The sequence below is a fragment of the Dasypus novemcinctus genome, chromosome 30 (assembly GCF_030445035.2).
Source record: "Dasypus novemcinctus isolate mDasNov1 chromosome 30, mDasNov1.1.hap2, whole genome shotgun sequence".
Classification (NCBI taxonomy): domain Eukaryota; kingdom Metazoa; phylum Chordata; class Mammalia; order Cingulata; family Dasypodidae; genus Dasypus; species Dasypus novemcinctus.
In genome coordinates this window covers 38,169,483-38,194,931 of record NC_080702.1, presented here as the reverse complement: position 1 = coordinate 38,194,931, position 25,449 = coordinate 38,169,483, and the positions used below count along the sequence as shown (strand labels likewise).

General features: G+C 38.5%; 1 protein-coding gene across 1 annotated transcript in view; it reads left to right on the top strand.

The window, feature by feature from the left end:
* The first annotated feature begins 3 nt into the window (after positions 1 to 3).
* Positions 4 to 25,449, top strand: part of LOC131276808 (vomeronasal type-2 receptor 116-like) — a 60,571-nt gene continuing 35,125 nt past the window's right edge. Inside the window, exon 1 of the mRNA XM_071212791.1 lies at positions 4 to 71. Within this exon, the coding sequence (XP_071068892.1) occupies positions 4 to 71 (68 nt within the window). The remainder of the gene's footprint in view (positions 72 to 25,449) is intronic.

Genomic DNA, 25,449 nt, shown 5'->3' with positions numbered 1-25,449 from the left:
AACATGGCAAAAACCACCGAAGTCCTACAAACTTTCAATGAAAGTCTGGCTCAAATCTATGAGAGACTGTGGTAAGCATTTTGTGTCTACACAGCCTTTAACCCAAATGCTTCCAAAAGCCAAACAATGGTCAATGCAGCATTTGTTGCACAAGCACGGGCTGCCATCTCAGAAAGCTACAAAAGTTGTATGGCTTCACTGGAATGAATATTTCTGAGTTCTTGGAAATAGCCACCAAGGTTTACATCAACCGTGGTGTAGAGACCAGGAGGGAAGTTAACCGGAAGTTGAAAAAAAAGTAGGCTTTCTCCCAGCAACAATTGTCAATGGATGCAATCCTGTGTCAAGGGAAATAAACCGGGAAACCCCTGCCTCAAGAAGAGAGAGGTGCCCACCCCTAGTGTGAAATCACTGTGCATACTGTGGGGAGGGTGGACATTGGAAGCAGGAATGTCCTAGCTGGCCACTCTACCACATTGCTGAAAAATAAGCAGCCAAAGTATTAGCCAGGAGAGCTAGGGGAATGTCACAAACTAAATATTCGGTTAGTAAAAATTCAGAAGGAAGACCTGCAAATCACTTCATTGGACTTGCAGGAATACAAGACTCTGATTGTTGATTATTGGGACAGACCACGCTCCTATTTTCTCTGCCCCACAGAGCCTATGGTTGGAGTCCAAATTGGGGGTTTCTCCATACATATGATGGTCAACCCTGGGACTAAGCACTCTGTAATGACCAAACCAGTCCAGGCATTATAAAAAAGACAAGCCACTATCATAGGGGCAATTGGTAAAAGTTCCCAGCAACCATTTCTCCATACCAGGACCTGCAACTTTGGGTGTTAGGACATCATTTATGAATTCTTGTATCTCCCGGAGTGCCCCCTCCTGGGTTGAGACTTGCTGTCTAAACTACAGGCTCGAATTATCTTTAATGCCATGGGGCATTCCACAGTAACACTGGACCACCAAACCTTCCAAAAATAGTGCTAACCCACCCTCTGCAGGAGGAATGAGACTGTTTGGCCTCAGGGAAATTCACCAATCTATGGCCACACAGCTCCCCTTCAAAGATGTGTCCAAAACATGGGCAGAGGGCAACCCAAAGTGGTTGGCACATGACATTACTCCAATTATTATTGAAACAAAGCCCACACACAGCCCAATTAGCATAAAGCAATATCCAGTTTCATCTGAAGGGCAAGAAAAAGTCTGGTACATATTTAGAGATTGCTGAATGAAGGCATCCTAAGACCATGCCAATCTCCATGGAATACGCCACTCTTCCCAGTTAAAAAGGCTGATGGGGATAACTGCCCAGTCCAGGACTTGCGAGCAGTCAACTCAGCAGTAATAACTCTATATCTTGCAGTCCCTAATCCATACACTCTCCTCAGCTTGATATGCTCAAAGGAAATCTACTTTTTATGTCTGGATCATGAAGATGCCTTCTTCTGCATTCAGATAGTGCTCCAGAGTCAAATGATTTTCATCTTTACCTGGGACAATCTGAACTCCAGCAAAAACCAGCACCTAAGTTGCACACAACTCCCTCAGGGAATTTAAAATGCACCCACTATTTTTGGACAATCCCTGGCCAGTGATCTCAAATCCTTTAAAACAGAAAGCCATAATTGTTTTCTCCTCCAATATGTAGATGACCTCATCCTTGGAAGTGCCAACTATGAAGACTGTGCTGGTGGAACCCATGTCTTTTTAAAACATCTGCAAAAAAAGGGCTATCAGGTGTCCAAGAAAAAAGCCCAAATCTGCCTACCTCAGGTCAAATATCTAGGTTATAAAAGAGTGCAGGGGCTCCATGAATGGGGACTTGAAAGAAAGGAATCAATCTGTTGCCTCCCTGAACACAACAACTGCCAAAAGTTGTAAGAATTCCTTGGAGAAACTGGATTCTGCTGCATTTGGACCCCCAAATTTGGGGTCCTCACATGCCCTTTATATGAAGCCACAAAAGGGGGAGATAATAACTACCTGCTCTCACTAATCCCACAGAAGGATGCTTTCAATGCTCTTAAACAAGCTCTGATGGAAGCACCAAGCTTTGGACTTCCAGATCTCAGAAAATCTTTCTACATATATGTTCATAATCACCAAAGTATTGCACTAGTACTCACTCAATACTTCGGTTCCTGGCAAAGACCTGTAGTTTATCTATCCAAACAACTGGATTCTGGAGCCCAAGGATGGCCCTCACTCCTGCAAGCTGTAGCAGCTGCAGCAATACTAACACTAGAAGTCATAAAATTAACTCATGGGCAACCTATACTGTTTTAGTTTCCACACGCATTAATCACAAACTTATAAGCCAAAGGAACACACTGGCTGACCAGCAGTGGCCTGATTAAATATCAAACCCTATTTTGTGAAAATCTATCCATCCAACTGGAACTTGTAAAAACCCTGAACCCTGCTATTCTGCTACACATCATGCCAGGAATTCCAACCGAAAACTGTTTGCAAACATGGTAAGAAGTTTATTTCTGTCAGCTGGACATTCAAGACCAGCGACTACCAAATCCCAACATGGAGTTCTTCATGGATGGGAGTAGTTTTACTCACAGCAGTGATCAGCAAGCGGGATATGGTGTAATAACATCTGAGACCACAGTAGAGGCCCAGCTTCTCCCGTGTAACACATCAGCACAAAAATCCAAAATAATTGCCCTTACCCGAGCCCTGCCACTGTGGCTGTGGCCAAGATTAACATCTTTGCAGATTCCAAATATGCCTTTCTTACTCTGCATGTACCCAGATCACCTTCAAGTCCTGAAAATGTTCCCACATCATATCTCTTCTTCCTCTCCCTACCCTCAGCAGCTACCATGGCCACTTTCTCCACATTGATGCTACAATTTCTTCCATTACTAATCACAATAGTTCCATAGTACAATATCAGTAAGTCCACTCTAGCCCATACTCTATTCCTCCATCCTGTGGACCCTGGGATGTTTATGGCCACTCCACTTTTATATCAGGGGTGGTCTTAGATTCCACATATATGATGGATGCAATTGTCCTGTTTGCAGTTGCAGACACTCTTGTAAGTGCCTACTTACCACGGTAAGTCCAATAAACCAGAGGGTAGGCGTTTCAAGTCTGAATAATTTTCTTATGTTAAGCAATCATGCATCCTGGAATAAATACCACATGCTCATGAAGGATAACTCTTTTTATCGCCTGTTGAGTTTGATAAGCTAGCTTTTTTTGAGGGTTTTTGCATCTATATTCAAATGGGAAATTGTCCCTTGGTTTTCTTTACTTGTGAGATCTTAAAGTAGCTTTGGGTTCACAACAACTTTAGCCTTTAGAATAAATTATGAAGAGATCCCAATTTAGAAGAGTTTGTGAAGTATTGGAAATAATTCTTCTTTGAATATTTGATAGAATTCATCTTTGAAGCTGGCTGATCCTGGACTTTTCTTTCATGGAATGTTTTTACTTACTGATGCAATCCCTTAACTTGTTATAAGTCTGTGGAGACCTATTTCTTCTTGAGTATGTTTACATATGTTGTATGCTGATAGGAAGATGTACATTTCTTTTTCTAGATTGTTCCCATACCATTTTCTAAGCTTTCACATATATCCTTTAATATCTGCAATTTCTAGCAATGTCCTCAGTTTCAATTTAGATTTTATTAATTTGTCTCTTCCCTTTTTCTTTTTCAATGTATCTAAAACTTTGAAACTTTACTGATCTTTCCCAAGAACCAACATTTTATTTTATTTGATCTCTCAATTGTTTTTCCATTTCATGTGTCTCCACTCAAGTATTTCTTATTTCCCTCCATCTACAAACTTTAAGTTCTGTATTCCCTTCTTTTCATAGATCCCCCAGATCTGTAGAAAGACTAATGATTGTTCTTTTCTATTTTTAAATGTAGACACTGATAGCTATAAATTTCCTTTCAACTTTCAAATCCACCCCTAGAATGACCTAACATAAGAAATTCATCACCTGAAAAATAAATAATAATAAGGATCTTGATGGGTAGAGGAGTTCATATGTTAGCTGCAGTTCTAGTGAACTGTCAACACTGAAGTCCTTGAGATTCTGTATTAGTGAAGTGGGTTCATAAAGGGTTGAAGTCCAAAGTTCTCCTATGTAAAATCTCTGAAAAGTACATTTCATTGTGGGGATGACTCAAAATCAGGGTCTGATCATGTGGGATGATAAATTAAAAAGTAAGATGAATTCAAACTTTGCCAAAGAAGTTGAAGTGAATACTAAATAATAGGCAGATCACATTTTTTTTCAAGATTAGACACTAGCTCACAGCAATTATTAATCTCAAAATGCCACTTTGGTTTTCATGTCAAAGGAATGGATGGCTCTGGAGTCAGGTGATGAAGGAGTTATTGGCCTTTTTCTAGTTCACAGAGAACACAGTAGGTTATATAAAAACTCTGGTATTATTTCCTAATATCTGGGAAAACTAATGGTTGGCAGTGGACAAAATTAACACATGGCTCTGCTAAATCAATTTTAATGAAACATATCCATAAAACATAAAATCCCTCTAAAATTTACAATGGACTTTGGTATAATTACAGAGTTGTGCATTCATCACTTCAATCAATTTTAGTGATTTTTCATTTCTCCAAAAAGAAAAATATCTATAAACAACTACAAAAAAACACACAAAGGAATCAAGCAAAAGAACACACAAAAAGCCTACCCCTTGGTAGTCACTTCTCAATCATGTTATCCATCTCCTGCCATACATAATTGCTATTCTATTTCTGTCACTAGATTTTATTTGAATTTTCATTTTGTTTAGACCAAATATAACAATAGGTAGTAATTTCTGCCTACATTCTTTCACTTATCATTAATTATTATTAATATAAAATATATTATTATACTTTACAGTCCATAGTTTTTTTATTCTGTTTTTCCCCAAATCATCCTGATACAAACATCTTAGAACATCAACATATATTTTTTACATTTCATAGAAAACATCCTTATATATGCACTATTAGCAATATTAATTTTTCACAAGAAGGTTCTCTATGCTACCAAGTTCTAAGTTTTATATTTTCTTCAGTTGACATAATTGACCTTGGAATTCCCTTTCAAACACTACTTTACTTATATACTAGGGCTGCTAATTACAAACACTATGATGTGCTTTCAGCATATTTATGCATTTCCAAATGTTAACAAATACACTTTTACCAAGTCTGCACATATTAAAACTCACCTTTCAAATCTATAAACTCATTCTATTTTCTAATGACTTATATTCTATCTTTTAACTCCATGAATTTGCTCTTTAGGCTCAGTTCATAATATCAAACTCATACAGTGTTTCAGTTTTTGTGTCTAACTTGCTTTACTCTGCATTATGTTCCCTTGGTTCCTCTAGGTTGTCATATGCTTCAGGATTTCTTTCTTTTCAGAGTTGAATAATATTCCATCAAGTGTATATACCACAATATTTTTATGAGTTGCTTACCATAATTGTGAATAATGATGCTATGAACACAGCAGTGCAGATATATGTTCATATCCTAGCTCTCAGTTCCTCTGGGTATAAACCTGTGTGGAGCCACCCGGAGCTACGTGCATTTGCGGTCTCCAGCAACATGGCGGTTTTCATAAGTACGCCTACTCCACCCCTGTGCTTCCGCCTTCTTCTTCCCCTTTCCCCAGTTTCCCGGGCAAAAAGTGTCGCACCTGCGCAACAAGATGTTGAAGCCATGACCAGCATTGAAGACTCGCAACCTATAGCAAGTGGTGTAACAGCATTTTATTGCCTTATATGGAAGAGCTGCTTCATCAGCCTATCACCCCCTGCTAATACCCTCCCCTTAGTATATATTCTGATGCTCTGCTCTCAATAAATGGAGACTTGATCAGAATCCTGTCTTGTCTCCATTTCTCTCGCCTCTTGTCCCCCAATTCCCACTGCCTCTTTCAGGTGCCGGTTCGTTTGACCTGCAGGCCGGGTCATAAACCTAGTAATGGCAATGTCAGGTCACAAGGCAGATCTATATCTGACCTCCTTAAAAACTTTCAAGTGGAATTACAGAGCAGCTGTGCCATGCTACAGTTCCATCAATAGTGAATAAGCATTCTTATCTCTCCAAATTCTCTCCAACACTGGTGGAATCCTTTTTTTTTTTTTAATCAGGACTTTCTATTAAGTGTGAAATGACATCTTGTTGTAGTTTTGATTTGCATTTCAAAAAAACTAGTGATACTGAACATTTTCTCATGTTTTATCACTATTGGATCTCTTCTTTAGAAAACTGTCCATTAAAGTCATTTGCCCCCTTTTTAAAATTTGTGTCCATTTGTCTTTATATTGTTGAGCTGTCAGATGTTTTTATATGTCGTGGATATTAAAGCCTTGTCATAAGTGTGGTTTCCAAATATTTTCTCACATTAAGCAGGCTGACTTTTGACCTCCCTCACAAAGTCCTTCAGGTGCAAACATGTTTAGTTTTGAGGAAGACTCATGTATTTATATTTTCTCTCATTGCTCAGCTTGGGGAGAAAGGGTTAAGAGAACTTCACATACCTAAAACTTGAAGATGTTTCCCTATATTATCTTCAGGAAATTTCCTGAACTTTACATTTAGATATTTCATTCATTTTGAGTTGATTCTTGTGTGGGGAGTGACTTAGGGTTCCGGTTTCATTATTTTGGTTAGTAATAGTCATTTCTTCCATGACCACTTGCTGGAGAACCTGTTCTCTCTTAGTAACATGAACTTGGTAGGATTATCAAAAATCAGTTGAACATAAAGCAGGGAGCCTATTTCTGAATGATCAATTCTATTCCAGTGATCATTTTTTTCTGTCTTCATGCCAATACCATGCTGTTCTGACCACTGTAGCCTTGTGATGCAATTCATCATCAAGAAGCAGGAGCCCTCCTACTTCATTCTTCGGTTTTAGGAAGTCCTTAGCTCTTCAGGGCCACTGTTCCTTCCAAAGAAATTTGGTAATTGACTTTTATATTTATTTAAAGTATGCTGTTGGAATTTTTTAATATGATTATGTTGAAACTATAAATCAGTTTTGGTAGAATTGATATCTTCATGGTATTTATCCTCTAATCCATGAACAAAGAATATACTACTAATTGCTAAGGTCTTCTTTGATTTCTTTTCACATTGCCTTTTTTTTTAGATTCATTTATTCTTATTTATTTCTCTCTCCTTTCTCCCCATTGTCTGCCCTCTGTGCTCATTAACTATGTGCTCCTCTGTGTCTGCTTGCATTTTTGTCAGGCAGCACCAGGAATCTGTGTCTCTTTCTGTTGTATCATTTTGCTGTGTCTGCTCTCCATCTGCATGGTGCCATTCCTGGGGGGTTGGGGGCAGCCCTTTTATCACGTGGGGCTGGTCTCCTTGTGAAGTGCACTCTTTGCATATGGGGCTCTCATACATGGCTCAGTACTCCTTACCCACAGCAGCGTTCTCAAGGGCCAGCTTACCACATGGAACAGGAGACCCTGGGTATCAAACCCTGGACCCTCCATATGGTAGGTGGACACTCTATCATTTGAGCAATGTCTGCTTCCCTCACATTGCCTTTTATGACACTGAAATGAGGACTATTATTGTAGGAAGCACCAAGAGAATTTTCCAGAAAACTTCCTGCCTATCAAAAAATGGTTACACAGCAAAACTGCATCTCTGGAATAAAACTGTGATTAGTGATATTATCAGGGTTTGAATAATCAGGTATTAGTATAGCCTAACCTAACATTTGCTGAATGTGCAGGAGAAGGCACATGTGGCTTATGCAATATGAATTGTTGAAAACATAATGAGATACAAGTCACGTTCTGTATGTGATCTCTTTCTGGAACCAACTAACAGAAATTCTAGCAACAATTGTAAAGACTTTGATATAACAGATTTTTTCAACAAATTCATATAGTAAATGACCTATAGCTTTCATCTGGCTGATATTGCAGTTTGTATTCATTCCTCCAACACATACTATAATTCTAAATACACCAATTACCTATAGTAAATATTTTACTGCTGAAATTTAAGGCTGAAGATTTCCACTCCAATTCTGTATTAGGGAATAAAACTGAAAATTCAAATTATTCAAAAGAAATTACATAAAAAGAGGTGTTTTGATGGACAAAAATTAAAGGGAAATAATTCTGGAAATTAGACCTGTAGCAGATTATCTTTCTATGCATGAATAAAAGTATCTAGATTTATCTCTGTCAGTATTTGATTTCTGTTAATCATGAGAAAATTTCTAATTTTGAGGCAAATGATCCTTTTATAAAGAGAGGTTGTCTCAGCAGGAGAGATTGTTTAAGGTCTGCTTATATCCTTGTTTCTAAGACTGTAGATTAAGGGATTCAGCATGGGAGTGTTCACACAATATGTCAGTGAGGGTATTGTACTTGCCCTTGAGTTTTGGGTAGCAGCAGAACTAAGATACACTCCAAAACATGTATCATAAAATAAGGTGACTACTGAGAAATGAGACCCACAAGTAGAAAATACTTTATTCTGGCCCCCAAATGATGAAATTCTCAAAATGAAAGACAGAACTTTAGAGTAAGAGAAAAGGATCCTTATGAGTTGGATAACACCAAGAAATCCAGCTGCAAAATACCTCACTTGGTCATTGCGGAAACGGTCAAAATAAGCACATTGGAATACTTGATTAAGTTCACAGAAAAAGTGGGGGATTTCCAAATCTTAAGAAAAAGACAAACTTAAAACTATTAATCAATGTAAAAGAGAGTCCAGAACTCTGAATAATAGGCATGCCAGCAGCAGGAGGTCACAGAGACAGCGGTTCATGTTGACTGTTTAGTGCAGGGGGTGACAAATAAAAATACATCTGGTGGAGGTAGTTTTTATAAGCCATGATTTTTCTTTCTCTCTTGATATTCAGCAGCATTTTGGGGCAGTAAAGGAGGTGATGATATCTGTAAAAAACAGTTGAGACAGGAAGAAATATGTGGACACGTGGAGGTGGGAGTCTGAGATGGTGTCCAAGATGATGAGCAGGTTCTCCATGAAGGTGACAAGGTACATGGGCAGGAGGCGCTGCACTTCAGTGTCTTCTGAGAGGTCTGGGAAGATAAATTCTGAAGCATTTGTTTGGCCTTCTGGCGCCACGTAGCTAATGAAACAGCTGGAAAAGGGACCAAAGCAATGCAAATTTAGCCACAATCAGTGGTCTCCAAATTATCATAAATGCTCTTGATTTGTAAGCACATTTTGCTAATAATTTCTTCTGATAGCTAGTAGGAAGATTAGATAGATAGATAGATACATAGAGAGATAGATAGATAGATAGATAGATAGATAGATAGATAGATAGATAGATAGATAGATAGATAGATAGATAGATAGATAGATAGATAGATAGATAGTTAGGTGGCTAGATAGAGAGATAGATGTATATTGAGAAACATTTGTAGAGAATTGCTCAAAACTAAAAGTGAAATATCATGCATGACACTTCGTTAATTAGCAATGTTTTACTGGTCAGCAGTTTTCATATTTCAGAAGGCATAATGAGAACTAAAGTAGTGGGCATATTTGGGGAATGTCTCTAACAGATAAGAACAGATGTGTTCGGGGAATATTGTGCTCCTCCCTGGGAAGGTTGGCCATATCTTGGGGATGAAGCATAAACCTTGGAATGTGCTCCCTGGGAGTGTTGTGTTCTTCCCTGAGGAGACTGGCCACTTCCTTGGGAATTGATGGAGTACTTTCAAGTTGGTATCCATATTAGCCAGTTCATTAATTATGACCTCAGTAAAGGAGTTAATCTCTGATGGAGCAGGTTGAAGTCCCACCCAGGGAGAGCATGTTCTGCACAGGTGTTATTTCCAATCAAGACATTGGGATTGGCTGCTGCTTCTGGTCTTCCTAGCTGTGAGCTGGATGGTGGTGAGTTTGCACATACAACTATTCTATTTTTATGTCATTTTGTGACTCTGATCAATATTGCTTTAATCATCCAAATGATTATATAATTCTTGTTTCTCACACTAATTATCAGTAAAGTCTTTTTAAGCTAGATATGTTTGTTTGTTTATTTACTTATTTATGTATTTATTTATACTGCATCCAATTGGGAATTTGGCCAGATGTGGGCTAGGTATGTCAATGTGTCCCCCAGTTTTGTGAGCTTAGGAACGTTTGTATGCATATCGTGAGGGACTGGGATATTGCAGTTAAACCCTTGTTTATAGAAAATCCTTCACTTATTTTGTATACTTTCAATGAACAAAGATTCACTATCTAGATCTAGCTATATATATTTACATTTCATCCAAACAGGACTCTGGTCACAAGTGGGCCAAGTATGTCATTGTGTCTCCCAGTTTGGTGAGCTTATAACTATATGTATGTATGTCATAAAGAATTATGATGTAGCAGTTGCACCCCTATTTGTAGACAATCCTTTCCTCATTTTATATTCTTCCAATTATTAATAGAATGTTAATAAAATAAATATATGTCTTTGTATTGCTTTCATATTGTTGAGTTATTATATCAAAGAGTTATTATATCAAGGTGTTAGCAAAGCTCTTCCTCTGTCACATCAGTTCCCTTCTATTTTGGCTCGCATTGAACTTGAGGTCTGTTCTCCTCCTAGGATTTGATCTTAACATGGTTTCCAGGTACTGGGTGAGGGAAGGTTACACATAGACCACCTTAAAGGACAAAGCTGAAGTGCTTCCTAGCAACCTCATTTGCTGTTTCTGTTGTAGTAGGAAAAAACACTTAGTTTTGTAGGTCTGCCATTGCTCCCCAGGGTATGGAGTGGGCAGGTTTAGGAATAAGAGCTAAGAAGGAGACCTGGGTTAAACATGTCTTTCACCTGGTGTGGGGTGAAGACTGTGAGAGGTCACCCCTGAATTAATTTGGTGGTCTTACTAATTAAAGGATTTTTCCCCTACTGCTCTCAGGCAAGGTGGCTATTCCTCTATCTTACAAGCATGTTTATTAACTACTTAGAAAATGAAGATTACTAGAACATTTAACATGTTCAATTTCCCCTTGCATGTTATTTAGAATAGACAAAATACTATCATAATCATCAAGTATATAAGTACAATACTTAATATTATTTAATGCACAACACAATGCCTAAGTTTCTCTTTGAGTTGCAATTTTTTTATTTTTTATTTTTTATTTACTTATTTTTTAATTCATTTTTAATATAATATTAAAAAATATGACATCCCGATATACCCCACAACCCCCTCACCCCACTATTCCCCCAATAGCAACATTCTCCACCGTCATCATGAAACATTCTTTGCATTTGGTGAATACGTATCTGAGCATCACTGCACCTCATGGTCAATGGTCCACATCATCGCCCACACTCTCCCACATTCCATCCAGTGGGCCATGGGAGGATCTACAATGTCCGGTAATTGTCTTTGCAGCGCCACCCAGGACAACTCCAAGTCACGAAAATGCTTCCACATATCATCTCTTCCTCGCATTCCCCACACCCAGCAACCACCATGGCCAATTTTTCCACACCAATGTCACATTTTCTTCAATTACTAACCACAATATTTCATGAATAGAATATTAGTAAGTCCACTCTAATGCATATTCTGTTCTTCCATCCTGTGGATCTTGGATTGGTTGTGTCCATTCCACATCTATGTCAAGAGGGGGCTTAGATTCCACATGGATGCTGTTTGCAATCCTCCTGCTTTAAGTTGTAGGTACTCTTGGCTCCATGGTGTGCTGGTTGACATTCTTCAACTCCATGTTAGCTAAGTGGGGTAAGTTCAATAAACCAGAGTGTAGGAGCTGATGTCTCTTGAGGTCCAGGGCCTGGCTATCATTTGGTCAGTACAGAGATTCAGATCCCCTGAGTATATGTCAAACCCCAGCACCAACTACAATTCTGGTAAAGTAACAGGAAAGGCTTGTGAAAAGAGATCACATCTGAGGTCAGCTCCATCACACAGAAACACCAACTCCAAAGAAGGGCCAACTGACATGGCAGTGAACTCCATCTGCCATGACCATAAAACCTGTGGGTCTCTGTAGCCCTCAGAAGAACCAATAACTGGGGTTGTATCTACTTTATCTGTCTCTGGGACTCTGCTCCGGAGTGCATAAGGGCAACCCCTCTGTTAACCTCCTGAATTTTTTTAGGGACTCATAGCCACATAAACTCATTTGTCCTTCCATTTCCCCCTTGATTTAGGTCAAAAAGCATTTTTAACTCCTGTTATTATATGTAGATAGAGATATTCTCCTGGTCCAAATAAAAATTGAACCTTTTATTCAAAGTCGTTTTCTAGTTATGTGATCAGCTGGTACTTGGTAGTGATCCCTCGGCGCAGGGAGGCTCATCCCCGGGAGTCATGTCCCAAGCTGGGGGAAAGGCAATGCATTACATGCTGAGTTTCACTTCGAGACTGGCCACATTTGAGCAAAACAGAGGCTCTCAGGAGGGAACTCTTAGGCACATTGCTACTCTAGGCCTTGTTCTTATTTCAGGTGCGGTGCACAGGCTCACAAGCATAGCCATTAGTATCAGGGGCTCATTGTTGGACCTTCATTCTTTTTTGGTCTTTGCCATTGCACTTGGGGGATTATTGTTGTTCCTTTAGGGACTGTGATAGAGCTCCCCTGGTTAGGATCTCAGAACTCCCTCAGGAGTTGTTTTTAATTGTTTCCACTATGAAAATTTCCAAACATTTTTATGTATCCTGGATATATGCCCTGTAGAACTCCCTGCCAACCATGTGTCCCCTGTCAATAACATCCCCCACCTATATTCCTCCACTGCCATTGTTGAACCACTCTGTGATCCAAAACTTCCTGAAAGGTGAAGCCCAATATATTGCCAGGTTCCCTTAATAGTAAAATGGAATATAGTGATGAGTTTAAAGGTTAGATATAGAATACATATTAATTTGGAAAAATTCTACATCCTTTTTTTCTTTCTTTTTTCTAATTATTAATCTTATCTTCACAAGATCCTTAAATCACAGTAATTCATGTATACAATATACAGTACTCCCACATATCCAACATAAAACCTTTTCCCTTCCACAGCAATAATCTTTTAACATATTCATACCATATTTACTGAAACTGATGTACAGATATTGAGACAATAGCTTTCAAACAAGGTAACATTTGTTTACATTGTGGTTTATATTTTAGACTATATAATTTTCTAAATTTTTAGTTATGTTTTACATTATGATTTACATTTTAGCTTATCAGCCCCTATATAATTTTGGTGTAATTTTACATGTCTTATATCCATCCTTGCGTACTCTTGTGAAACACTTCCTTTTGCCCTCACAGTTACATTGGTTCCATCTATTCAATACCTATTTCCCCCTCCCTTTAGGGCCCACAGTGACAGTTAATCTTCATTTCTTGAAGAGCCATGTTCAGAGATACTTGGACCAGTGTTGAGGGTTTGACATGCTCAAGTGCCTGAATGCGCTGGGAGCCACCATTTCTCTTGAGATATACAGTTCCCTCTATTTGATGGCCTCAGTCCTCCCCAAGATGTGGGTATACCTTTACTCTCATTATATGGTCTCTACCCATGATATAACCAACTCTGGCAAAATGAGCATTCACATATTCCCTAGGGGTCTGTCCTGAGTCACATTAACCCCTTTAAGTATCTTAACAGGCAACTTTCCTTATTATATTTTTGAAAAGGTTTTCTCAGCATTATACTCTCAACCAAATACCTGACAATCTCTGTTTGTATGTTGCCCCACCCTCCCCCTAATTTCTTGGGCAATATTACCCATCCTCCCATCCCTAGTCCCCTCAAGCCTGCAGAGCCCCAATTAAAGGTGACCCTATTCACCCATTTTATCCCTTCCTTGTATGCATACCTACCTCCAGCTTATCATAGATTTCACCCTTGTAAATGTCACCTTACATTCTTCCTCTACCCACCCCCCCCCCCCCCCAGATTTACTGTAAGCCTATCATCCAGTCTCTAGTCTCTGAGGCAGCTTGGTTTACTTATTTCATATCATTGAGGTCATGTAGTATTTGTCCTTCAATGCCTGGGTTGCTTCACTCAAAATAAGGTTCTCAAGATTCATCCATGTTATCATGTGTGTTTGTATTGTATTTGTTCTTAAAGCTGAGTAGTATTCCATTGTATGTATATACTGCATTTTATTGATCCATTCATCTGCTGTTGGGCATTTGGGTTAATTCCAACTTTTGGCGAAAGTGAATAGTGCTGCTATGAACATTGTTGTGCACATATCAGTTTGTGTCCTTGTTTTCAGTTCTGCTGGGTATATACCCAGCAGTGGAATTGCTGTGTCATATGGCAAATCTATGGTTAGTTTTTTGAGAAACTGCCAAACTGTCCTCCAGAATGGTTGGATCCTCCTTCATTCCCACCAGCAGTGGATGAGTGTTCCCATTCCTCCACATCCTCTCCAGCATTTGTAGTCTTCTGTTTCTTATCATAGGTGCCAATCTAATGGTATTTCATTGTAGTTTTGATTTGCATTTCCCTGATAGCTAGAGATTTGGAGCATTTTTTCATGTGCTTTTTAGACATTTTATTTCTTTGGAGAGGTGTCTGTTTAATTCTTTTTTTCCATTTTTAAAATGGGTTGTTTGTCTTTTTATTTTCAAGATACAGGATTTCTTTATATATGCAAGTTATAAGTCTCTTATCCGATATATGGTTACCAAATATTTTCTGCCATTGTGTAGGCTCCCTTTTTACTTTCTTGACAAACTCCTTTGAGGTGCAGAAGCTTTAATTTTGAGGACGTCCCATTGATCTATTTGTCTTTTGCTTCTCGTGCTTTTGGTGAGATGTTCATGAAGCCATTTCCTATTACAAGGTCTTGTATATGCTTCACTATACTGCTTTCCAAAGTCTTCATGGTCTTGGCTCTTATATTTAGGTCTTTGATTCATCTTGAGTTGATCTTTGTATAAGGTGTGAGATGGTAATCCTCTTTTATTCTTTTACATGTGGATATCGCGTTCTCAAGGCACCATTTGTTGAATAGGCTCTTTTTTCCCAGTTGAAAGGTTTTGGTGGTTTTATCAAATATTATATGGCTATATATATGAGGATATATGTCAGAACTCGCAATTCGGTTCCACTGGTCTGTGTGTCTGTCCTTATGCCAATAACCTGCTGGTTTCACTACTGTAAGTTTGTAGTATGTTTTGAAGTTAGGTAGTGTTATTCCTTCCATTTGATTTTTCTTTTTCAATTTGTCTTTGGCTATTCGGGACCTCTTTCCTGTTCAAATAAATTTCATAGTTAGTTTTCCTAGTTCCTTAAAGAAGGCTGTGTTGATTTTTATTGGGATTGTACTGAATGTGTAGATCAGTTTTGGTAGGATAAACATCTTAATAATATTTAGTCTTCCTATCCATGAACAGGGAATATTCTTCCATTTATTTAGGTCTTATTTGATTTCCTTGAACAGTTTTGTGTAGTTTTCTCTGTATAAATTTTTTACATCTTTAGTTAAATTTATTCCTAGTTATTTAAATTTTTATTGACTATTGTAAATGGTATTTGTTTCTTGATTTCCTCCTGAGCTTGCGCATTATTGTTGTAAAGAAATGGTACTGATTTTTGTGCGTTGTTCTTATACCCTGTGACATTACTAAACTCATTTATGAGTTCTAGAAGTTTTGTTGTAGACCTCTCCGGGTTTCCTATGTATAGCATCATGTCATCTGCAAATAATGTAATTTTGACTTCTTCCTTTCCAATTTGAATGCCTTTTATATATGGTTCTTGCCTCAGTGCTCGAGCAAGTACTTATAAGGCAATGTTAAATAGAAGGGGAGAGAGTGGACATCCTCATCTTGTTCCCTCTAAGGAGGGAAGGATTTTAGGATTTCACCACTGTAAACAGTGTTGGCTGTGGGTTTTTCATATATACTCTTTATCATGTTCAAAAAATTTCCTTGTATTCCACCTTTTAGAGTGTTTTTATCAAGAAAGTGTGCTATATTTTCTCAAATGCATTTTTCTGCATCTATAGATATAATCATGTGATTTTTTTCCTTCAATCTGTTTATTTGGTGTATTACATTGATTGATTTTCTTATACTGAGCCATCCTTGCTTACCTGGAATGAATCCTACTTGGTCATGAGGTATAATTCATTTAATGTGTTGTTGAGTATGGTAGCAAGTATTTTTTTGAGTATTTTTGCGTCTAGGTTCATTAGAGAAATTGGTCTGGAATTTTCCTTTCTTGTGGTGTCTTTGTTTGGCTTTGGTACTAGGTTAATGTTGGGGTCATAGAATGAGTTTGGTAATGTTCCTTATGTTTTGAATTTTGGAAGAGTTTTAGCAGGATTGGTGTTAGTTCTTTCTGGAATGATTTGTAGAATTCACCTGCAAAGCCATCTGGCCCTGGGCTCTGCTTAGTTGGGAAGTTTTTAATGACTGATTCTATCTCTTTAATTGTGATTTTTTTTTATGTGTTTCTAGGAATTTGTCCATTTCCTCTGAATTGTCATTTTTGTGGGAATATAGTTTTGCAAAGTATCGTCTTATGATAGTCTTTATTTGTGGGGTCAGTGGTGATATCTCTTTTTCATTTCTTATTTTGTGTATTTGCAACTTCTCTCTTTTTTTTTTTTTTGTCAGTCTCACTAAGGGTTTTTCAATTTTATTGATCTTCACAAAGAACCAGCTCTTGGTCTTGTTTATCTTTTCAAGTGCTTTCTTATTTTCTATTTTATTTAGTTCTGCTCTCATCTTTTTATGTCTTTCTTTCTTCTTCCTGTGGGATTATTTTGCTGTTTTTTACTAATTCTTCCAAATGTGCAATTAGTTCTTCAATTTTTGCTCTTTATTCTTTTTTGATGTATGAGTTTAAGGCTATAAATTTCCCTCTCAGTACTGCTTTTGCTGCATTCCATAAGTTTTGGCATGTGGTGTTATCATTATCATTAGTTTCAAGATAGTTATTTATTTCTTTTGAGATTTCCTTTTTGACCGACAGTTTTTCTAAGAGTGTGCTGTTTGATTTCCATATCTTGGTGTGAAATCTGGGCCTGTGGACCTTGCAGATTTCCAGCTTCACTCCACTGTGGTGAGAGATATTATTTTGTATGATTCTGATCTTTCTGAATTCATTGAGCCTTTCTTTGTGGACTAGCATATGTTCTATCTTGGAGAATGATCCATGTGCACTTGAGAAAAATGTATGTCCTCTCTATTTGGGTGTAATAATCTGTATATGTCTATTTGATTCAGCTCATCTAAGATAATGTTCAAATATTTTGTTTCTTTAATGATTCTCTTTTGAGATGTTCTGTCCAAACTTGATATTGGTATATAAAAATCATCCACTCTAATTGTCGAGGCATCTATTATTTCACTTAGTTTTTCCAGTGTTTACCTTGTGTATTTGGATGAGCCCTTGATAGAAGCATAAATATTTATGCTTATTTGTCCTTCTTGAGAGTTTGCCCTTTTCACTAATGTGTAGTATCCTTCTTTGTCTCTCACAATTGTTTTGCATTTAAAGTCTATTTTGTCTGATATTAATATAACTAGTCCTGCCTTTTTTTGGTTATTGTTTGCTTGTAAGATTGTTTTCCAATCATTCACTTTCAACCTCCATGCATCCCTGGATCTAAGGTGTGTTTCTTGTAGACAGCATATAGATGGGTCATATTTCCTTATCCAGTGTTCCAGTCTGAAACTTTTGATAGGTGAGTTTAATCCATTGACATTCAATGTGTTTACTTTCAAGGAATTATGGTAGCCATATATTGATTGGACTTGCATTTGTCATATTTTTTTTTCCTTCTGTTTTTGTCATTTTTGTTGCTCTTACACTCTCCTTCAAGTCTGCCTCTCCTGTTTTTTCCTTTCTTCCTGCAGAACTCTCTTTGTATTTCTTGAAGGGGAGGTTTCTTGTGGCATACTCTTTCAATTTCTGTTTATCTGTGAATATTTTGAACTCGCCCTTATTTTTGAATGCTAGTTTAGCTGGGTAGAGTATTCTTGGTTGGAAATTTTTTTCTTTTAGTAACTTTACTATATTATATCACTGCCTTCTTGCCTTCATTGTTTCAGATGAGTAATCAACACTTAATCTTATGAGGCTCCCTTGTATTAGATGGTTTTCTTTTCTCTTGTTGCTTTTAGAATTTTCTCTTTGTCTTGAGTGTTGGATAATTTGACAAGTATATGTCTTGGGGTGGGCCAGTTGGGGTTTATGATGTTTGGGGTGCATTGTGCTTCCTGGATATTTACATCCATCACTCTCAGTAGATTTGGGAAGTTTTCGGCCATTATTCCTGAAACATCCCTTCTGTCCCCTTTCCCTTCTCTTCTCCTTCTGTGATGCCTATAATACGTATGTTCATGCATTCTGCATTGTCATTCAGGTCCTTGAGTCCTAGCTGTATTTTTTTCTCTCTTTTTATTGACCAATTCTACTCTCTGTTTGATTTCTGATGTACTGTCTTCCATGCTGCTAATTCTCTCCTCTGCCTCTTCTAATCTGCTGCTATTTGCTGCGAGTGTATTTTTTATTTCTTGAACTGTGGTGTTCATTCCCATCAAATCTGTTATCTTTTTGCGTATGTCTGCAATTTTCTCTCCAAGTGTTTTCTTCATATTATTAAACTCTTCCTCTACTTCATTAAGTTGGTCTCTAATATATGTTTTGAGATCTTTAATTACTTGTCCAATGTTCTCCTTTTCTTTCTGGTTTTTAGTTTGTATTCGGCCATCTTTTCCTGATTATTGGTTTGATTTGTAGTTTTTTGTTTCTGCCTGATCATCATTTTATCTTGACCAGTTTAATCTGTTCCTTAGCTTCTTTGTCTAGTCTTGGTGATTTATTAGTTTTTGTTCTTGCATAAGTGTTATGTCTTTTCTTTTTATCACTTTGTTCTTCTTATTCTAATTTCTTATTGCTGGCTGAGTTCACTTTGAAGGAATATATTAGGGCCAGGGAAAGGAAATTGTGTAAGAAAAGAAAATGTGTAAAGTAGTATTGGTAGTAAATGTTAGCAGAGCAGCAATGTGATACATGGGAGAATGGATATTAGATTCATGTAAGTTGTGGAGTGTTATAGCAGTAAGTAGAGCACCTATAATGAGATAGTCAACTGAATATAGAGAGGAATATAGTATTAATTAAAAAGCCAGTATTTTCATAAGAGAGGGAAAAAAAAGAAAGAAAATAATATCAAGTGGATAAAAGAAAGAAAACAGAAGAAAGGTATTGGAAATTGAAAGTTAGACAGTTTGGGGACCAAAGAAAAGGAGGTGGACTGTAATAGATACAGAAAATGATGGAGGATATCAAGATGTGGGTGAAAGGGGATAGTGTAGGTGGCCAAAATCAATCACACAAAAATGAGGAAATGGAGGATGAGGAAACACAGCAAATGTGAGCCACTCCCTGCAGCACCTATTGTATAAATAAAACAAAATAAGAAGAAAAAGAGAAAAAAGAAGAAAAAAAAGAGAAGAAAAAAAGGGGAGTGGGCCAAGCAAAGGAGGGAAACAAGCAAGAAAAAAAAGAAGAAAGAAAAAAATCCTAAATAAACGAAAAAGGACCTTGGGGGATACAATGGGAGAAAACACTAGGAGATAATGCAATATTAGCAACCAAGACAAGAAAAAAAGAAAAAAAGGTAAAAAAACCACACAAATGTCAAGGGCTAGAACAGTCAAGGTCCTCAGATGGACCTCAGGGCATGGTAGATTCAGGCATGGGAAATCTGTGATATTGCAAACTCAAGAGGTGTGAGTCTCTGGGGTGTGGGCCACCAAGCTTTAGGGGACACAGACCTGGGAACCATGCATCCAGTTAACAGGTAGCCTGGGAGCGCTGCAGTGTAACACAGCCTTCAGGGTTCCCTGAAGCTCAGCGCCAGCCCTAGGGGGAGGGGTCATGCCCACAAACTTTCACCTCTGTGTCAGAAACCCAAAATTCCACCTCTCACAAGAGTCTATTTTTTTTTGGTTTACATTATGGTTTATATTTTAGACTTTTCAATTTTCTAAATTTTTATTTACTTTTTAATCTATAGATTTTTATACATTTTTGGTGAGATTTAACATACCTTATATTCATCATTGCATGATCTCATGGAACACTTACATTCCCCCCAGTTACCCTGCTTCCATCTATTCTCTTTTTTTTTAAGTTTTTTATATCAATTTTATATTATTTTATTTTCAAATTCTATTCAACTTATTCATTTTTTTAAAAGATATTACATTAAAAAAATTTGAGGTCCCCATTCGCCCCCACTGCCTCCACTCCACCACTTCCCCCACAATAACCCTCTCCCCCATCATCATGTCACATCCATTGTGTCTGGCGAGTACATCTCTGGGCATTGCTGCACCCCATGTCCCATGTTCCACACCTATGTCATTGTCTCACCAAGTTGACTTCAGGACACCTCCCTCCCTGCAAGCCCCTGAAACAGCCTGCTGGGGGCACCACTCTACTACAAACAATTCAGGGACCACCACAGATGGGACGCCAGCCCTAGGTGGAGGGGCTCCAGCTGCAAGCTCTGATCTCCATGTCAGAAACCCAAAATTCCACATCTTGCAAAAATCTCTCCTGTCTCGGTCTCACCAAATTGGCTTCCAGACACTTCCTGCCCTGCAATCCTCCAAAACAGCTTGCTGGGGGCGCCAGTGTAATAAAAATAGTTCAAGGACCACTGGAGATCGGCCACCAGCCCTAGTGGGAGGGGATATAGCCGGAAGCTCTGATCTCCATGTCAGAAACCCAAAATTCCACGTCTTGCAAGAATCACCTAAATCTCTGTTTCACCAAATCGACTTCCAGACATCTCCCACACTGCAAGCCCCCTAATAGCTCGCTCAGGGCTTGGGAACTCCCCAGCACGGTAAAGCCTCCAAGAATCACCACTGCCAGCCTGCCAGACCCAGGGGGAAGTGTCCCACACACAACCCCAATCTCTGTGAAAGAGACCCAAAATTATACCTTTTACAATAATTTTCTCTGTCACTGTCCCGCTAAATCATTGTCCAGACACCTCCTGCCCTGCAAACACCCAAAACAGCCCAGTCCAGCAAAATTCCAACCCTATTCAGCCAACTCTTTATAAGAGAAATTATAAAGTGCACTCACTCAGACACCATCTTGCTCCACCATCTGAGCTGCAATTTTTAATTGCATGTTAGTTCTTTTTAAGAACTAAGCTCCAGGTTTGCAATATTGTAGATGTTATCTTTCCATAGGAGCAGGCTATATGCTGATTTTGTTTAAGTTCTACTTACATCACTCTGGAAATCAGTGTTCCACTTGGTATGTCCTTAACGCAGCCGGCAAGCTGCAGCACCATTAACCCTAGAGAGAACCTAGGAAGGTGGACTACATTATTTTACCAGCCTGCTGCATCATTTGGTTGGCACTATGAGACAGTGCCAGGTTGCAGGCAATATCCATTGTGTATTTGACCATGTTGAGCCACCACTGGCTACTGCAGAAGTATGAGACTGTAATGTATTTTCCATCCACTTCAGGAGCACAACCAGAGATTTAGTAGATAACTTTAAGTTTCTCAGGGATCAGTGAACAACCTAGCCAATAACTCCAATGGAGAGGCAAAATGTAGTTTATTGAAGACCTGGTTTGAATGTACAGGAGTTTAATAATCCTGAGGTTTCTTTTGATTTTTACATATTTAAATTTTCTTTAAAAGCATTTTTATATTATTTATTTTCTTTATGATTTTTGTGAACTTTTCTTAAAAACTTCCCATCTAATATATGCCTTATCGTTTTAGTCTTTACCACTACTTTAATAAGCAGACTTTCTCAGTTATTTTATGAAAACTGAAGATTCTCAATGGTTCCAACATGTTTCCATATTATTAAATTACTTTTTGCATTAATATCAATTAAGCCTTTAATAAATGGTTAATCCTGGGTCCCAGGTAGAGAGAAAGGGGCTGGAGAGTAGTAAAGCAGGCTGATTTACCGACTACAATTCCACTTTATAGATAATAAGTTACCAGGTTTTACTTGTTGCCATAATGGCAGGGGATAAATGGAAAAAGCAGGGTGAAGATGGCAGGAAAAGGCACTGGGACAGAGTGAATGCAAGAAAATGCAAAGAGATCTTTATTCTCGATTTTTAAACCATTAATTATTCTGTCCCTTTGCTACTAGCAGGGGAGGAGTTCCAGCTATTTACTGTTTTGATTAATTACCCCACTCATCAATCTCCCAGGATGGCCAAAAGATAAAGTCCTTGAGAAGTATCAGTGGTTTCCTGGCTTCTGAAGGAAATCTTGATTGTGGTTCTTGCAGCAGCCATCTTCAGGATATTGATGTCAACATGGAGTCTTTGCCAGGTCCAAATCTACCTATTGATATCCTATTTTACTAGCAGCTTCGATTACCTTAAATTCCATTTAGCAAACATGGAATTTACTTTATCCATTTAAAGAGGACAGACCTACATTTCTTTAACTTAATTTCTCTAGACATGAATTTACAACTTACATCATGTTTTATTTGTTTAAATTATAATTTAGAAACTGTCTTTCCTTAGCTTTCAAGGATTTTTTTTTCTCTTATTGAAATTCAGTAATAAGATTATTAACCACCTTTATTTTAAGGCTGCTAAAATGTTTAAATTGAGGAATCACAGGGTAACTATGATTTTTAATTCCCCACATCAGAAGATTGAGTATTAATCTATCTCACTGTCTTTTCCCCACAGCTCTTTCAAAGAAAATGCCTAGGGAGTAGTGCAGATTAGAGAGTCTAAGAAAATCTTTTTCCTTTTCCTATAGTTTCTATATCCAGTTTTCTATATTCCCTCTCCATCCTGCTTAGCTTAATTTGGGATCTAGGAATACTTTTTCACATGTATAACTGCATATTTGATATTTCAATTCAAATAGAGCTCCTCTAAGAATTTTCATTTGCAACTTTGATATTACCATCCCAATATATGAAGATATATATTGAACACATATACAGACACAAGTAGAGTTTTAAAAAGACATGAAGCAGGCTAGTAAGATAGGGAATCAATAGATGGATCTGGAACTTGGCATGAAGTCGCTGTGGACATGACAAACCACAAGATGGCTGCTGGAAGACCCTTGGCAAGATTCTGCCACATCAAAGACCTCCTCTGCAAGCCAGAAGCAGACCCAGGTACTACCCAAGGAAGTTATCATTGGGTCCTCATGTGAGATTGAGGGGAGAAATGAGCATTCAAAATGGTAAACAGTTGAACTCCTCCTGTGCCATAAGCCAGGGGTGGGATAATTGACAGTTCAAAATTGAGCATGAAGCTCTCGCTCTCTCCACTGGGCCCAAACTCTGGCTGCCTTCTCCCCATCTTGGATCACTATGCAAGTAAGCCTGGGGATTTATAACCTACAAAGCAGGATTGCAGTCTTTAAATCAGCCCTCCTCATCACTTTTTAGGCTTTGCCTCTCTACCTGGGACCCCTGAACTGTTATTTTCTCCCATTTCTCTTCCTTCCCTACCTGAATAAATTACTGGACTAGTTCACCTGACCTGCTCTTGCAATTCATTTCTGCAGCATAGTCAAGAACCTAAACAAAATCTGGTGACATATTTGGTGAGCCCATCCACGAGTTTATTGCCGAGTGAAACTATAGCCTGCAGCTTGTTTGAAGCCTTCCTTTTTTTTTTTTTTTCATTTAAATGGGTTAGCCTATGAGCCCCCATTGGATGAAATCCCAGAAGGGAAGGGGCTGGGGCATTGGAACTCACTGTGTCCATGCCACAAGCCTGGGCTTGTTACATCTGACCCCAGCGGGGTGGTCTGGGGTACAAAACAGGAGCACACTGTGCTATAATGCTCTTTTAAGTAATTTTAGCAGCTGTCGGCTCTGCCCTTGGGGCTGGCGACCATTGTCTTCTCCTACTCTCTACCCTAGGTGGTGCACAGCAGTAATGGTGAGCCTGGGGCTTCTGGGGCCCATACCTTTGCAGGCCTGTCCAGTGGCAGGCAGTGCCAAAATGGATGCTGTGGAAGTTCCCTTTCCCCAGGGTGGTCACAAGCCAGGATACTCTTGCTTGTTTAACCTTAACCCATGTTTTTACCTTCCCACTTCTTGCTAATGAATTTCTCTTTACAGATTTTTGTTAGATGCTTTGGAATGTCTTAAAAACAGTGAAACTGGGAAGCAACCTTTGCTAGAAAGGAAGCCGTTGCCTCAAGGCACCAAGGCCTATTAGATAGCACCATTAATCTCTAATCACTTAATGACCGTTATTTTATTTTATATTTTAATTGTATTTTTGAGAATACATAGATCACAAAAATGTTACATTAAAAAATATGAGATTTCCATATACCCCACATCCACTGAACCCACTCCTCCCACATCAACCACCTCTTTCATCATTGAGAGATATTCATTTCATTTGATAAACACATTTTGGAGTACTGCTGCAATGCTTGGAGAATGTTTACATTGTAGTATACACTGTCTCCCAGGACATTCAGTGGGTTATGGCAGAATATAATGTTCAGCATCTGACCATGAATATCATTTAGGACAAATCCAAGTCCAGAAAATGCCCACACATCACATCTATTCTTTCCACTCCTTCCGTTCAGCAACTACTTTGGCCACAGTCTCCACATCAATGATATAATTTCTTCCATTGCTAAAGTCATAATTTTTCTATAGTGGAACACCAGTAAGTCCATTCTTATATATTTTATTCCTCCACCCAGTGGATCATGGGATGCTGACCTCCACTCCACCTCTATATTGAGAGGGAGCTAAAATCCCACATGGTTGATGGATGCAAATCTCCTGCTTTCAGTTTTAGGCACTCTTGCTTAACTGGTGTTGTGGTTGAATATCTTCACCTCCTTGTTAGCTGACCTGCGTAAGACCAACGAACTGGAGACTAGGAGGTGCAGCACTGCTGAAGCTCAGGGCTCAGCTGGCACACGACCATTCCAAAGATTCAAGTCTCCTGAGTATACACCAACTCCAGTGCCAACCACAGGTTCTGTAAGAGTAACAGAAGAGGCATGTATAGAAAGATCACATCGGAGTCCTTCTCCATCACACTCAGGAGCACAAATTCCAGATTATGGCCCACTGACAAGGCACTGAACTCCAGAGCCAACTGCCATGATCATAGAACCTGTGTATCACCATAGCCTCCAGGAGCACCAGTACCTGGGGTTGTATCCGCTTTGTCAGTGTCTGAGATTCTGCTGAGTCATGCATAAGTGTAACCCTTCTGATATCCTCCCAACTCTCTTTTGAAGACTCTTAGCAATATAAACTTATTTGTCTTTACCATTTCCCCATTTTATTCAAGGTCTTTTTCTAGTTGCATCACAAGTTATTGATTGGGGTTAAACCCTCAGTACTAGGGAGGCTTATCCCCAGGAGTCTTGGCCCATGCTGGAGGGAAGGTAATGCATTTGCAT